This window comes from Rhea pennata, chromosome 3 (genome assembly GCF_028389875.1).
Source record: "Rhea pennata isolate bPtePen1 chromosome 3, bPtePen1.pri, whole genome shotgun sequence".
Classification (NCBI taxonomy): domain Eukaryota; kingdom Metazoa; phylum Chordata; class Aves; order Rheiformes; family Rheidae; genus Rhea; species Rhea pennata.
Window position 1 is genome coordinate 8,601,600 of NC_084665.1, and position 15,897 is coordinate 8,617,496.

The following is a 15,897-nucleotide window of genomic DNA, read 5'->3' on the forward strand; positions in this document are numbered from 1 at the left end:
ACCACCGTTGTTACTTTTGAAAATGACGGGGTGGCGTCTCCTCTTCACGCGGTGCCTTTTCTTCGGCTAGGAAGTACCGGTTCCAGCGGAGCCGCTGGTCTCCGCTGGTCTCCGCCGGGCGCCGCCGCCCCCGTCGCACGGGCACCGCAGCCACCCACCGCCCCGAGGAGGCGCCCGCGGCGCCGCCCTCCCGCTTCCCCTCCCTCTCCGCGCCGGCTCCCTCTCCGCGCAGGGGCGGCAGGAGGGAGGGCGGCGCGGCACGGCCTCGCCGCCTTCCTCCTCCTCCTCCTCCTCCGGCGGGGAGCGAGGAACGGGGGAGGGGAAGTTTCTGGCACCTTCTCGCTGGGTCGCCGGCGGCGGAAGCGGCTTGGGCTGCCGGCAGCGGCGGGCACTGCGGCGGCGGCGCGGGCAGCGCCATGGCCAAGTGGGGGCAAGGGGACCCGCGCTGGATCGTGGAGGAGCGCGCGGACGCCACCAACGTCAATAACTGGCACTGGTGAGGCGCGCGGGGCAGCCGTTACCGGTCGGCGGCGCGGGGCACGGAGGGGGCGGCGCCGCGGGAGGGGAGGGCCGGGGGGGGGGGTGGAAGGTGTCGGCCGGCGCTGAGCTGCCGCCTCCCCGGCCCAGGACGGAGCGGGACGCGACCGCCTGGTCGAAGAGCAAGCTGAAGGAGGTGCTGGAGGGGCTGGTGGTGGAGGGCGAGGCCGGGCGGTGCGAGATCGGCGACCTGAAGCACGTGGAAGGCGAGGCGTCCTGCAGCAGCCGCAAAGGGCGGCTCATCTTCTTCTACGAGTGGAACCTGCGGCTGAGCTGGAAAGGTAACGGCGGCGCCGGCGGGCGGCGCGGCGCGGCGCGGCGCGCGGGCGTTGCTCACGCGCGAGCGGCCGTTAACGGCCGTTGCCGCCGCCGTGAGGCGCCCTCAGGCGCGCTTGGCGCTCCGCGCGCCCGAGCGGCCGCGGTTGCGGGCTGTTGGCGGGGATCACGCTCGTGTGTACGGTGGTGGTTAGGGCTCTGCGGCGCCCAGCTGCCCTGCAGCGTCGGGGGTGTTCCCTGCGGTAACGCGCGTGTTACTTCGGAGAGCAAACGGCCTCGCTTGAGTTGGGAAGCAGCAGTGTTTTTGCTGATTACCCTGAATCAAAATTACAGGGAAATCTGCAGATGAGTGAACCTGAACTGTGGCAAATCTTTATATGCGTATAAAAGCAATCTAGACTTTCGAGATCGCTGCTTCTCCCAATTCTTGTGGCACACGTGTTTCTCAGCAGTGTTTAGCGTCACGTTAATGGGGCATTACTCGTCTTGCTTTCCAAGAAGTAAGCAATTGCAGAGAGGTCTCTGTTGTGTGCTTTAGCTGAAGTCTTTCTAGTGTGCCTGAATGACATCTCTGTGGTTAATACATCTATGGTGATAACAGGAACCAAGAAACTAAAAAGTGCTGATACCTCCAAAAAAAATCAGTGTAATTTACACTGTTCTCTAGAACTCTTCACAGACTTGAGGATAGTGAATTATATTAGGAAAAAATGGCTAATGGAACTAAAGAAACTAGATTTTATTTGCTATTATTTGAGATAGTAGGGACTGTGACTTCCCCAGTGAAGAAAGAAAACTGGTTACAGGGGTCTGTGCTTTTTCTGGTGGTGCTGCTTGCACTTGTGACCTTCCTCGGGGGGCGCATCCTCAGTTGTCTTTGCTTGTGGCAGTTCTTCATTTGCAGCCTTGATAATGTATCTTTTGGTGAAGGAGAATTACACGCAAATAGCTACATTGAGGAACTGTTTCCCTTTACAAGAGGCCTAAAACTTGATGGCATATTGTAAGCCATCTCTGGTATTTTCTGGCAGCAGAATAAGAAGCAGGAATAGCTGATGTAAAGTGTGTGCCTGGGAAACTTTATGTGGCTGTTTTAACACCAAATGATGGGCTGTTCTTCCCCAAAATACAATACTCGTTTCTTAGGCCGCTCATGTTACTGTAGGAGGTAGGGCCCTATCAAGGGCCCTGTTGTCTTTTCCTCTCTTACTTCCTATATCCCAAAACATGACTGTAGTCTCTGGATCTGTGTTTCAGGTAATTCTGTTAACTGCTCCAGTGAGCTGCCTGTATTTTACACTCCTTTTTATGCAGCCTTTCCAATGCAGTTACTTATGACTGTATTTTTTCTTGTTTCTCTGGGATTTTTACAATTTACTTTGATGCAAAGACCAACGCACATATACTGAACTCTGCTCCTGTGATAATATGAGACTTAAAATGGGATTGGTTTTTGTTTTTAAGTACATATTGATAGTTACCTATCGATACTTTATAAACTAGGGAAGTAGTCCTAGTAAGAGTCATCTGAACATTAACAGAGAGGAAGGCAAACATAGTATTATACTGTGTAGTACACTTTATTTCAGTGCAATTTAAATAATTATAATAATCTGAGTTTTACCAAATTCCAGCCTAAGTTCAAAAATAATTATTTTTTTTTCTTTTAAGTTGACCAGCTATAATCAGGCAAGCTTTAAATGCTGGTTAGTTTGGTTTTGTTCTTGAAATGTTTTATTTCAATGTCACAGCACTGTATACAGCTTAGAAGTAGGCAGGTACTATAATTTTTGCTTGTATTTCTGTGAAGACTTTTTCTCTCTATATATATTTTTTACCTTCTCTAATAGGTCTTTATGCTCTTCAGTGTTTAACTACACACAGCTGTTAATACTGCATTAGGTATTTGCTTTGCTGAGTTCAGTGTTATACTGAGTGAAAAGTATCTTTGTTAACTTACAATTTAAAAGATTTTTCTACTGCACAGTGAAAGCCTAAAAGAACTTAGAGTTGCTTAAAAAAATAGCAATCGTGTCAATTTTTTGAGAATGCTGAATTAGAAATGAGAGTTCAGACTTAACTGCTAAAAATAATAATGCTGTAATTATGTCCTTCTGCATGTCTTTTAGGGAATTCTTACTTATTACGAAGCTAGGATTAAAGTATGAACATATAAGGAAAAGATGATACAATTTCTGAAATTTTCAGCCAGTTTGGGAAGAAAAACATTCCCCATTAGCAATTTAGATTGCAGAACATGAAAGTGAGGAAGTAAGGGTACTTAATGGTACCAAAATTGAGCAAAATGGCTGTCCTCTCTTTCATTTGTTAAAAGATGTCAGGAGAATTTTAATGGAGTATTCTATGTGTGATGGAAGCTTTATGAAAGCTGGTGCATCTCCTTTTAAAAGTCAGGTATTTCAGCAGTGGTTTTATATGTCGGTCTTTCTGAAAAATGTGCTTTCACTGTTAACTTCCTAAAATAGTAGATGGACATGAAATCAAAAACTGATTCTATTTCTAGCTCTGTTAGTGGAGTCCTATGGGCTTTAAACAAATTATTTGACTATCTTATCAATAAAATGGTAATAGTTTTGCTTATGTTACCGTGATACTAAACCTAACTTCTACTTCCATAATGCTGAACAACCACATGAACTCTGTTAACTGATTGGACTTTCTTGACTAGCACATATATAATATTTTATTCATTCCTTGGACAAGCAATTCCTGTAGTTTTAAAAAAGAAAAAAAAAAGTATTTACTTTTTTTTAGTAGATACAAATTTGTCCTCCTTGTCGTTGCTGTCTGGGAGTCTTTATTGTAAGAATTCTAAAAATGGTTAATTGAATTAGCTGAACTGATAGAAGTCAAGTTTGTGTTTTGTTCCCTCCAAAAGCCGTTGCTGCATTCTTGCACTTCCTTTTCGGGCATGGTAGCTGAAACTAAGATTTGTTTCAAAATCTGCAAAGATGATGTTCCGTAGTTTTGTCTGTACTAACCCTGAAACTGGAAGAACGCAGTAAAGAGAAAATTGAGATGGCTACATGTGACCTGTGCTAGATCCGGAAGTGGTGTAACTGTATAATCAACCAGTTTACATGGCTTTGTACTTGAGACAAGTTCTCCTGGGAGTATGTGGGAAGCCCAAGAGAGGAGGTCTTCAGCTTTTAGCCCTTTGCTCTGTGGGCATTGCTGTCTACTTCAGGGCTTCAGCTAACAGACTTTGCCTAACATGCCGTGCTTATGGTCTTGGATCTTTGCACCATACTCCACTTTGTAGTATTAATGTCAGTAACTTGTCATTCACTTTTTTTGCTTGATAAGAAATGTGTAAGCATTTCTCTTATGTACTTTACTGTGCTCTTGACCCATAGCAGACTGGATTATATCTGTGCATGGTGGACTCCTATAGCCTGGTGGTAATTTCAGGGTAGTTTAAAAAAAAAAAAAAAAAAAAAAGTTGATGTTAAGTAATAGCTGAAGCTAGCTAGCTCTTCCACCTTGGAAGGTGGCAGGATCCAAAGAAATACTCCATCGACCTTTATGGTAACTTCTTTTCACTGTTGTGTTTAACTCTGTGAATTGTTTGTATTTTAGAGTGTTTCTGATAGACTGATAAAGTCTGTTGTGTTGCAGTGTTTTGACAACTAAGGTGATAAAACAATATGAAGATAACTTCATATCTTTGGGGGATTTGGGGCAGAACTGTATGTTTCCTCTATTGCTTTCTGAAGAGATTTTAGCATAATCATCTAAAGAGTACATTTAATTAACTAGGTGCTTTTTCAGGGTAAGGGGGAAGTGTCTTCAGTGAATGAATACACTAAGACCTTATATTCACTCTTTTTTACGGTAAAGTTTGAGGCAGAGTAGTAAGGTGCCAGGTTCATATTCCAGAACTTGTATGCAAAGCTACCTGGAGTTGTGATGACCTTTGCCCAGAAAGCTACAGAAGCAGAGTGTAATACCTGATCTTGCAAACTCTCGCAACTCTGACTTGTACCATGATTACTGTCAGTAAAACTACTACAAGTAGGAAGGATTATTCTCAAAGAATTTGGAAGTAGAGCTTCCAATTTTGTACATTGCTATTATACCCCATTATGCACGCGTATGTCTGCTTCGTTCTGTGCTGTGGTAACATGCATTGAATGGTAGGAGCTTTTCAGACTTCTGAGAAGGACTAGCTAGCATCTAGCAAGCCCCGAAATAAAGGGCAGACAAATTCAGAGGAAGGAGAGGGTTATTTCCCCCCCCCCCCCTTTATATTCACATTCTTTGTTGGCAGAAATAAGTCATAAGTAGAAAGGATTAAAACAGCTGATAACTGAAGAGGAAAGCACTAAGAATGACAGTGCAAGGCATATTTAGAAGATACATCATTAATGCATCTGTTCTGGAAATTAAAATTATGTGAATAATTTATTACAAAAGTAGTTTGACATGTTTTGAGACTTAAATAACACCTGTACAACTGATTTCCAAGTGTAAAACTACTGTTATGGGGAAAGTAGTTTTTAATAATACATTTAAGAATTCATTATGTTAATACAGGTACAGTGAAAGAATCTGGTGAGAAACATAAGGGATCTGTTGAAATTCCTAACCTGTCAGAAGAAAATGAGGTAGATGATACAGAGGTAGGTGTGAAATACTGATATGGCTATATAGGTCCAGAATTCTTAAATAAAACATGAATCAACATACAGGCATCATATTTTGATTTATCCTGCGATTAAGTGGGATAAGTTAGATTCAGATAGCTTGTTTTGCTCATTACGTCTTTTACTTTCCATACTTAAGTAACAACTTATCTTTGTTCTCCAACTTGCATACAAGAAGAGGTTTTTTTGTTTGTTTGTTTGTTTTTTGCTAATTGTAGTATATGACAATGCATTAACTCCAAATTTGAGAAGAACTTGGGTGTAGTCTGGAAAAAAAAAGAATTTCTTTCTTTTTTGGTAGAGTAGTAATTGATACTATGGTTTCTACAGATTACTCAACTTCTGCTGTGTAGTAAGACAACTCTGTTTAGACTTGATGATCTTGACAAAGTTACTATGGAGATACTGCATTTATTTAAGTGAAACTCCAAGAGGACTTAGTTTTAGTAAGATACAATAAACTGAAGATAATGAACTTGAAATTGCAGCTGTCCTCTGAATATAGTAAACAAACAAAACTAAAATATTTTCCTTTTTTGTCAGAATCCAAAAGGCTAGTGTTAAGGTACTGCTTAGATTCTGTGTTTTTCTTTCTGTTTCTAGATAAATGTTAGCAAAAAGAAGGGGGAAGGGGATGTTCTGAAGGATCTTATGAAAACTGAAGGAACCATGAAAGTCAGAGAGGCCCTCAGAGATTATCTGAAGGCGCTCAAAACAGGTAATTTCGAACAGTTCAGTGCATTTTTCTGCAGTCATCTTCATTGAACAGACTGGCAATACACTGACAGGTCCTTGGGTTTGTATTTTTCTTCTTAAATTGTCATCAGCTAAGATTACAAAAAAAGAGTTTTAGTCTTAGTAGACAAAACCTTTATTGTTGTCAAACATGGCAGTTTTGAGACGTTTCTATAGAGACCAGGTTGTATTTTGTTACACATACTGACGACAGTGATGCTGGCCATCACTGAAGACTTGTAGACCAACCAATTGGCTAGCAAAGAAAGGTCCTACCTTCAACTTGTGATTTCTCTGATACATTGTTCAGAAAATTGTGGGGATCGTGTACACCTTAATGGGAATATGCAATTCATTTTTGTTGATACAACTTTTAAAAGCCTGGCTTTTAGTGGAAAATGCTGTTTGGTAGCTTAGTTAGTTAATAAAAGATGCAGGTAAAGTAGGAAAGCTCAGGAGTTGCAGGGCCCTTTCTACACTGTTCAGTTTTGGCCAGCCATTGTCATTATGTGGATCTAGATGGCAGGGTGGTCGTACAGCTTGGTTTCATACTGAATCATGCTTTCCTTCATTACAGAGTTTACCTTGGGAATGATTCTGCCAACAAAAGCTACTGGTATTGGTCAGGACCTGGCAGCTGAGAGAAGACTAAGTGGGAACATCATGCAAGTACGCTAGCTTTAAGTGTTGTACAAGTTTGTTATTACCATAAAGGTAGTCCCCTCAGACCTTGCTATAGTAACAACTGTGTATCTCTGTGGCTACCTGCAAAAATGAAGCCTTGGGGTGGAACTGCTGGCTCACTGCTGTGATCAGGACCTGTAGTACAGAAATGACCTGTCACAGAACCTGAGCAAAGGTTCTCTGGGCAGGAGCGAGGATACCAATGATGTTACCCTCTGTGCTTTGTTCTGTGACAGCTCTAGCTTCAACAAGGTGAAATGAAATTCATCTACGCTGCTCACTTCTCACAGGCTAAAATTACCTTCAGATTTCTTTGGAATGAATTAGACACTAAAACAATTTTGTCACTTAATTTAGTAATGATTAAGAACATGCTCAGATAAATATGGAAGTAGGTTGTATAATTCATGTATATTCACAACACAGTATGTTTAAGATTGTACAGGTAACAACAATCCTGACATTCCAAAAGTTTTAAATGTTTGATCATGCAATCATATATGTGAATATTTGCTCTACAGGATTCACCGCATTCCTTGGATATTGTTGGTGTAAAAATTCCAACAGTGAAGATTCTAATGAAAGAAATGTTCAACTCCCCAGCAGATGAACTTTATGGCATCTTCACAACTAAGGAAGTAAGTGACATTTGCAGTAGTTAGTTAATAGAACTTTAAAAAGAACTGTACAAGAAAGGAGGCTGCTGTTGTATCAGAATAGATGTTTGCGTAATAAAACATAATATTCATAGTATCAAGTAGAGCTAATATTCCCTGATCACATTAAATGTAGTAAGAGCCAAGATCAATCAAAAACTGAAGTATTGTGAGCTACCCATTTCTTGCAGCTTCACCTAAGGATTTGTATTATGATAATTTGCTGTTTTACTGAACAGCTTCATCATTATTTTATTTCTTTTAAACTAGTGAGGAATTTCAGTGGTGAAAGTGCAAGAGGATTTGACAGTTGTCGAGGTGGAGTGTCAGTGTGATGGTTTCCTAATAATGAACAAAGGATAGGAATCTGACCTAGTTTGACAAGTTCTCAGGTTTTTGAGATACTGATTTGAAAGCACTATAACATGGCGCTAGGATCATTCTGCTTCTTTAACCGGAGGTTATTAGGGTGGCTTAGTCTTTTTTTTTTTTCTGTTACCTTTATAGGAAGAAAAGAAGTCAACTAATCAAAGTGAGGTTGCATGTTTATGTATGTGTGTGTGTGTGTATGCAGCTCAGTCACACTCTCCCTTGCTAATAAGAAAGGCTTAGTTTATATCCATACTTGCAATTTGAGATCTTAAAAAGTGGTCAGTAACATAAGTGTTGTTATCCACAGCTTGCAGATTATTTTGATTAACTGTTAGATGCAATGACACTGTTGCTTATAGGGTACAGTATATAAAATTACTACTTCTGGTTGCGCCTCCTTCAAAAGAATTTGGGCTTATGTGAAAGAACTTAAATTATTAGAATCCTCACACAAGCCTTCTGATGGGTCTCAGCTCTTCCTTTATGTGCTGCTGTGTCTTGCTGATTCTCGAATCTTGTATCAGCTAGTCACGTCTGTATGTATGTATGTATGTGCTTTACTCAGGTCTGTACCAGTCTTCATATTGACCACAGGTTTTTCGGCATTTATATTCTCATTCTGTCACCTCATTGAGGTATACTAGTACTGACAAGAACTCAGTGGAGTGCTGTATAAAGTTAAAAGCTCCATCAGCATTTAGAGAGTCATGTTTTACATAGTGTTAATTTCAGGTAGCCCTTCCATCCAACTTCTTCAGCAAACCTCCTTTGTTTTGTGATATGATGCATTATATATCACTATAACTTTGTATTTAACTGACTTCTTATGTGGTGTTCTTGTTTTCCTAGTTGGTTCAGAAGTTTTCCAAATGTCCTGCTGTGATTGAAGCTGAAAAAGGAGGGAAACTTCAGATGTTTGATGGTTGTGTTAGTGGTGAATATGCAGAATTGGTAAGTAAGTTGGACTTCAGAATAAAGCTCCTACTTTGCACTTGAAAAGTAGGGCAGCAGTTTCTTCTTGGAGTTATTAAAAAAAAAAAAGATTCAGATGTTTCAACTGCTCTAATACATGTTCAGTTCCTCTAGATCATGCACCCAACAAATAGCCATTTATTAATTAGGTTATCGTCCTTCCCTCTCCTCCCTCCCCGCATGAAAAGAGCAGGCATCAGCTAAACCTGAGGAACTGCTCTTCAGGAGAAAATTTTCTGCACCATCCTTCTTTACTAGGAGGAGTTAAAAAAACAGGTTTAAGATTTATTTCCCGAGTCTATTACTTTTTTTTTTCTTGTAACTGAAACGCTAGAGAAATGATCTCTGCTCTGTTGAGGTTAAATGTTACTCTGCCCCAACTAATTGTTCTTGCAAATAGAAAGTAAAAATTTGATTATCATTAGAATTCAGCTCAATTTTTGAAACCTCTGAAAAAGCATCTACACAGATGCTGAGGTTAGAATTGGTATCTTTTTTTTGTCCAGATGACAACAGTGCAAATATCACAGATTACAGAATTTGTTAACTCTGGAAAGTTTTCAGTTGGGCGTGGGAAAACTGCAAAATTGTTATATCTGAGACCCTGGGTTCAAGGTTTTATTAGTAATAACCACTGTTGAAGCTGAAGACAGTTAGTTATGTTGCTGATCATCAACCTTTGCAGCTAGATAAGGAACCATTTAGATTTAAAAGCAATCAAAGGATAGACTGTGGCTTAGTAAGAACATCTCTGATCACTGAAATCGGTTGTGAGGATAAGGAAACGGTATTAATAGGAGAAGGCATGATGATGCTTTAAAGCTGCTGTAGTCCTGGTACTGTTCGCTGCAGAGTTTACAGTTAGAGCATTGAGACCAAGGTCGGCTGACTAATGAGTGTACTTACGCTGAAGCATTACCCTCACTTCTCACCAGAGCGGATGCCAGGCTGTAAATCTCTTTCAAGCGGCACTGCCCAACTGGTACAGTAGAATAGGATGTATAGCATAACAGAAAATGAAGGGCATACTCTATGCTACGCCTAGAGTAGATGCTATGCACTACTATGAAATAGTAGTGAAAACACTACTACTCTTGCCCCTTTCAGATCAGTATTTCATGTTTAGTATGTTATCAGCATGGTCATGTTCTATCGAGAAGAAAACAGAATGTAGCAAGTTGAGCTTGATGAAAACTTTTTTTTTAAAAAAAACACACAACCTCCTTGTTTGTGTGGATATGCTTCCTTTTATTAAAATAATATTCATATTTTTCAACGGGGGAATTGAGTAGATAGAATGTGAGTTTTCCAAAAGTAGAGAAACTTGCTAATGGAGAGCGGAAACCTTCTATCTTTTACAGGTTCCAAGCCAAAGAATTGTCTTGAAATGGAGATGTAGAAACTGGCCGGATGGTGAGTCTATTGGAGGCCCTTTAATAGAGGCTATACTTGAAATAGAGAAGGAACAAACATGACAGTTGACAGACTAGTTAACTGGAAGCTTGCTTCCTTTGTAGTCTTCGGACCAAAGCCAGGTGCCCATAGAAGTTGTCATCTGTGAAAACAGGCTTCACACAGAGGCAGGGAAAAGTAGATACAAAATTAGGTACAACAGATTTAACCCTTTTAACAAACACTTCAAATATATCATCTTTTCTTCCTTCAGAACATTATGCAACGGTTGCCTTGAATTTCAAGGATATGGCAGCTCAAACAGAACTGCAGTTGGAGTGCAAAGGAGTTCCTGTGTCTAATGAAGATAGTACAAGACTATGTTGGAAGAAGCAGTATTTTGAAGAAATACATATTTTATTGCAACAATCCAAAGACAGTACTGAATGATAACTGCACTGTAGTTTTGTTAGGGCATTACTTTTTATAAATTGTTAACATTTGTTTTTTAAAGAAATAATTTATTTGTGGGAAGAATAAAGACCCACTTCTATGATACTGTATATAATTTAAGCATTATTTATGGATTTTTAGTAAATAAGATGGCCTGTTAAGATGGATTTTGTTCTACTTGCCTACAGCTTAACTTCAGAGAGTAAGTATGAGTCAGCTGCAGTATTACCATCATAGGTAGCTAAGCTAAATGAATCAGTAGAAAGCAGTTGCAGTTCTTTCTTTAACAGTCAGTTCATCAAGTGGCAAAATTGTGCCTCTAGGAAATGGGATTATAAAACTTCTAATAAATTATAACTTCTAATAAATATGGGGGATATAGTTTACAGCCTCTTTAAATATTTTGAGATTGTTTTAACTGCAGACTGTGTTTCTTTCCAACTTTATAGACAGTTTTAGGGAAAGATAACAGTGTAATGTGATTATGGTTGGTATGAAGTGTATCTCTGCATGCACTTTATTCCCTTATTTGACCTCAGTGTGAAATTTACTTTAGAAGAAATGAAGAGTAATAGTGCTTTTCTTTTAGAATTCTGCAAACCTTCCACCTAAATCATTTATGGCTCTTTGCAATCCCATAGCTCAAAGTAAAGCAAACATCTTTTAGATAGATTTGACAGGGGAATAGCTGGAATTTTTAAGTAAAGAATCATTATTCTTAATCATAACCACGTTGAGATTAGCATGGATAACATTTTTCACATGCTTTATAAAAGGTGTATGAATTAAATACGCAATTTGAAACAATGAAATTGACCAAGAAAGGGCAAGCTGCCTTTGGAAAAGCTGGTTGCATCAATAAAATGATTGTACATGCAGTGTATTTTTTCCATAACTGATACCTGATAGGTATAGAGCATAAGCCCTACATACTTTATTTTACAGGACACCAACATATGGCAGCCTGCAGACAAACTCTGATCAGTCCAGAAGCTGAAGATTTGCTCCCCTTCCCTAGGGCAGCGGTTTTCCCTTAAGGTCTCAGCAGACTGTGTCCTCTGTGAGCTTAGGAAGAGTTTGTTGTAAAAAAGAAGGAACGCCTAATACGGACAGGACAAAAGCACAAAGACTCGCCCTCCCCACACCCCCAGGTACTGCATTATTTGTTTCAGGTGTCCATATAGAAGCTGAAAAACACACTCCCTTGGGAAATAACGTGTTCTTAGTAGATCAGGCTTATGTTTGTTTTCCTGAATGCTTCATAAATACGCAAGGATAAAAATACTAACTGCTTTTGTACACTAAAATGACTTTCAGCCTTTGTTAATTGACCAAGACGCAACCTTTAAATAAACGTGAAAAATCTAGGTTTAAACTGAGATCCTTGAATTGAAACTAGGCTGAACTATTTTTTTTTTTTTTGTAGATAGTCCAAGAGCTCTTGTGACAACTTGGTATCTGAGAGTAGGCTCTTACTTCATCCAAAGAATACCCCACCCAAAAATCACAAGTTTCGTCAAACAGTGGATCCCACACCCTTAGCACTGTTTTGGGAGTGTCTCATACCATTTTTCCCAACTGGCTAGAAAAAGCCTGCATTTGGGGGTCCTAAGCGCCCACTAGTATGTTCTGCTAGCCTGAACTTTCTTGTCTGCTTCCAACAGCAGGAGTAATACCCTGGACCAGTTATCAGTTCAAAAAAAAAGAAATGACTTGTGGTCCCAAGTGCCGCCCCTGTTACTGCCCCCAAAAGCTTTGTGACCTCTGCTGGTGGGGCTGAGGCTGGAAGAGAAAGAACAGCCCCTACCAGCCCTCGTTTCCTCTTCAGTGAAAGGTGCAGTAAGCTCAAGGTGACGTTTCCTCTTAAGCGTGCCTCCTGCTCCTTCACGCCTGCGTGTCTGTAAGTCTGATAGGTACAAGCTAAGTTTAAATTAAAAACACGAAGGAAAGTATCTACCTTTTCATCCTGCGGGTAGGCTGGCCCTCCGCTGTCAGCAGAAGGGGGCAATAAATTCTGCTTGCACTTCAACAATGAGCCCTCGATTGACTGGTTTTGGCTCTGTCCTGACAGTCAGCAGCGGAGAGCATCACTTCCCATTCTGCTTCACCAGCGCTCCAGGACTCCTCCTGTCTTCACTGGGGGTACAAGAGCATCAGGTTGCTGACCTGAAACGCTGATTCTGCAGAGTTACTTCAGAATGCAGAAAACAAAAGCGCATTTTACTTGTGCCAAGTTGCCTTCAGAAGGATTTCTAGCACCAGGGTATACAAAGTACAATTGGTGTCTTAGGCAAAACAATTTATTCTCAGGTGCTAAAATTTCTTGTAGCCTTTGCAAGAATTCCACACATTGAAGAATGTTAAACTACTTGAGCAAGGTTTGGAATCTCAGCTCATTTAGTAACAATACGATGATAAATGACTTTCTTGGCATACTAAATGTAGTTTGTTTTCTGAACAAGTCTCTGCTAGGAGTTCCCTATCCTGAAGGTTCACAACATAACACAACAGAAAACGTTAGCAGTAGAGGCATATAGAGTCTGAGGAAAATAAACACAAATTTTGTGGGAAACCTGCATTTAAAATGAGATTGATGAGTACAGACGTTAACTACAGGCAGAGCGAGGACTGTGAAAGAAGTGACAGCAGGAAGGAGGAGAGGGAATTTTGTTTGTGACATGAGCTTTCAAAATGCAGTAAGATTCTGGGAAACTGGGTGTCCGAGTATAAAAGAATTTAAGGGTGAAAGACCAAGTTTGTAATAGATCTTCATAAGAGAATACTGGTAGCAGAAAATCAGAGTAAAGGATGATCTCGAAGTCGAGGAGGCAGAGGGGGGCTGGTATGGACTATACGCCCAGGGAAGGCGGTGAGAGGAGGAAGTGTTCTAAAAGCTCAGTTTTGAAGGGGTTAAACGAGCGATGGGACCCCCGGAAGGAAATACACAAACGCTAGATGAGAGGCGGGATTTAGCAGCATGGAACTGAGTCAGTGACAGAAGACGGTAGTTGAAATCATGGGAGGCTGAGCAAGTCCCCAAGAAAGTACAGACAGGGAAAAGGATTCATCAATTTTAAAGAATTGCTAATTAATACAAAGAGCCATGGCAGAGAATGAAAGCTTCGAGACAAAGCTCCAGCAGAGAGGAAGTTAAGAGATCTATTTTTCAAAAACAGAAAAATAGCATCCTTGAAGGCAAAGAAAGATAAACCACAAAATGACTTAAAGAAAAAGGGAGGGTACTAAGAAACTGGCCTACAGAACACGGAAAATGAAGGACATGAGAAAAAGAAACGGGTGAAAAATTTGAAGAGCAGAAGAAAGTGGAAACAAGTTTGTGCAGGTATCACTTACTTTTGTTCCAAAAGGCCTGAAAAAATTTGCAGAAAGACTGTTTACAGGGGAAACTGGAAGCTAATGGAAGAAAGAGCAGTAAGAGTTACTATTTCTGTTTATCTTGACACAATTTTTGAGCAAAATAATGCACAAGCTAGTATTGGATTCAGTTTAGAACTAAAGGATGATCTTTTAATTAAAGCTAATCAGCATGTTCCTTACTGCGTTGTCAAACAATTTGATCTAGCTTTTTGATGAGGTTGCAAAGGGAACTACTGGTGTAACAGACCGCAGCTGACCTACAGTGCCTGCCTTGCTACTGAAGGGCGTTCTGCTTCAAGAGCCATCGTAACCCAACGTACCGCATCACTGAAACAGTACGAAATTGTAACTTCCACGAGTCCCTCTCAATGGAAAACAATCATCAGCTAAATGGATTTCTAGCAGGGTTCTAAATGGCCAACTATACTTTCAGCTATTGTCACAAATACAAAACACAAAAGTTACACCTGATAGCATTTGCAAAACACACGAACAGACCTGTAGGGGAAAGCATTCCGAAAATAACTTGAAGGACATAGTCAGTGACCAGCTGCACACTGCAGTGCTGCAAGCGGACGGACTGAGGTTAATTGTGGAAGATGGAAGAGGTAGAAATAGATCAGTGTGTGTCATTTATGAAATCATGACTACGATAGCATGCTTATATTTGGTTCCACTACTTAAAAGATTTCAAAGTAAGAGGAAAAAGAACAACCGCAAGTCAGGTAACCCTGCTCTGTACTAGCACGGTTGTGGTGTGACCCTGTGGTCAGCAGGAACCTGTATGACAAAATAAAGCCAAACGAACTGCACTAACTGGACGCTGAAGTCAGACAGCGTAGCAAGAGACAGACGCACGCTTTTAAAAGAGTGATTAATAACTGAGACTACTTACCCAAGAGCGGTGGTGGGCTCCTCATCTCTTGAAGGGCTCAGATTGCGCCAGGAGTATCTTCCTAAACAGATGTTAGCCACAAATGACTACGCCTGGCCGAAGAGTCGATAGATGAATTCTCTTGCTAATTACGTGGAAGTTTGACGAGATGCTGTTGATAATTTCTTTGAAGTTAAAATCTATGGAGAAGCTGATTAGTATTAGAAATACTAATAAAATTACGCCTGAAGAATAAAACATAATTACTTGAAATCTGAACAATGAGAGCAATCGGCAGCATCATTACAGTGGTAGTAAATGCAGGAAGAAGAGGGCTTGTTATTTTGTTACAAAGCTTACAGTGTAAGCTTTATGACAAATTATTAATTACAGAAAGTAAAAATAATGGAGCAATGCAAAGAGATGAAGTCACAAAAGCACTGCACAACAGAATCACGGGCTGAGCGAGTGACGCAGAACAACACAAAGTAATGGACAGAACGAAGGAATTCAGAAGAGAAAAAGCTAACACAGGTGTGTTTTAAAGATAGCAGAAAACCAAATGAGATAAACTGGAAAATGAAGCTGAAAATGGAGTTTAATCAGAGGTTAAAACCAGAACCATCAAAAATCAGATCTCACAGAAAACGGGCGTTACTCAGAATACACACAAGGAAACGTGACAGGAGGGAGATGACAGAGTCAGCTTCGCATTTCAGGAGGCGGCGGAGCGGCCAGGAAAGCGAGGGGCACAGCGAGACGGAGGGGCCGCAGAGGCAGCCGGGGCGGAGAAAAGGAAAGGAAAACTGCAGATGGTGCCGGTGGGGGGGCAAGAACAGGCTAACGCAGGTCGAAGTTAAGAAACGAAAGGATCCACCCGCCTCTTACACCACGTTACATC

The 15,897-nt window shown here is 40.8% G+C and overlaps 1 protein-coding gene and 1 long non-coding RNA gene across 5 annotated transcripts; one reads left to right on the forward strand and one right to left on the reverse strand.

Moving 5' to 3' along the window:
• Positions 1-237: 237 nt before the first annotated feature.
• LOC134138197 (activator of 90 kDa heat shock protein ATPase homolog 2-like) lies at positions 238-12,332 on the forward strand. Of its 3 annotated transcripts, XR_009957830.1 has the most exons (10): positions 238-496; positions 628-818; positions 5,371-5,456; positions 6,084-6,198; positions 6,793-6,884; positions 7,421-7,537; positions 8,777-8,878; positions 10,261-10,312; positions 10,566-11,895; positions 12,171-12,332. XR_009957830.1 is itself a non-coding variant. In XM_062571522.1 (9 exons), the coding sequence occupies exons 1-9, from the start codon at positions 417-419 to the stop codon at positions 10,739-10,741; spliced, it is 1,011 nt and encodes a 336-aa protein (XP_062427506.1). In that variant the 5' UTR covers positions 238-416; the 3' UTR covers positions 10,742-12,119. The 3 variants fall into 3 exon arrangements, 2 of the variants coding, with proteins under 2 accessions (XP_062427506.1, XP_062427507.1); XM_062571522.1 differs by lacking the exon at positions 12,171-12,332 and having other exon boundaries at positions 10,566-12,119; XM_062571523.1 differs by lacking the exons at positions 5,371-5,456; positions 6,084-6,198; positions 12,171-12,332 and having other exon boundaries at positions 10,566-12,119.
• LOC134138198 (uncharacterized) lies at positions 10,137-15,226 on the reverse strand. Of its 2 annotated transcripts, XR_009957831.1 has the most exons (4): positions 15,018-15,226; positions 14,099-14,158; positions 12,702-12,880; positions 10,137-10,467 (listed from the first exon to the last, which is right to left on the reverse strand). It is a non-coding gene; the product is annotated as an uncharacterized LOC134138198 (long non-coding RNA). The 2 variants fall into 2 exon arrangements; XR_009957832.1 differs by lacking the exon at positions 10,137-10,467 and having other exon boundaries at positions 12,463-12,880.
• Positions 15,227-15,897: the final 671 nt, after the last annotated feature.

What these genes read in the sequence shown, in the direction of transcription:
- LOC134138197 (XM_062571522.1), top strand. Translation starts at nt 417, where the DNA reads ATGGCCAAGTGGGGGCAAGGGGACCCGCGCTGGATCGTGGAGGAGCGC. An exon ending in TCTGAAGGCGCTCAAAACAG is followed by an intron (nt 6,199 to 6,792) that starts GTAATTTCGAAC and finishes CCTTCATTACAG; the next exon opens with AGTTTACCTTGGGAATGATT. An exon ending in GTGGTGAATATGCAGAATTG is followed by an intron (nt 8,879 to 10,260) that starts GTAAGTAAGTTG and finishes TATCTTTTACAG; the next exon opens with GTTCCAAGCCAAAGAATTGT.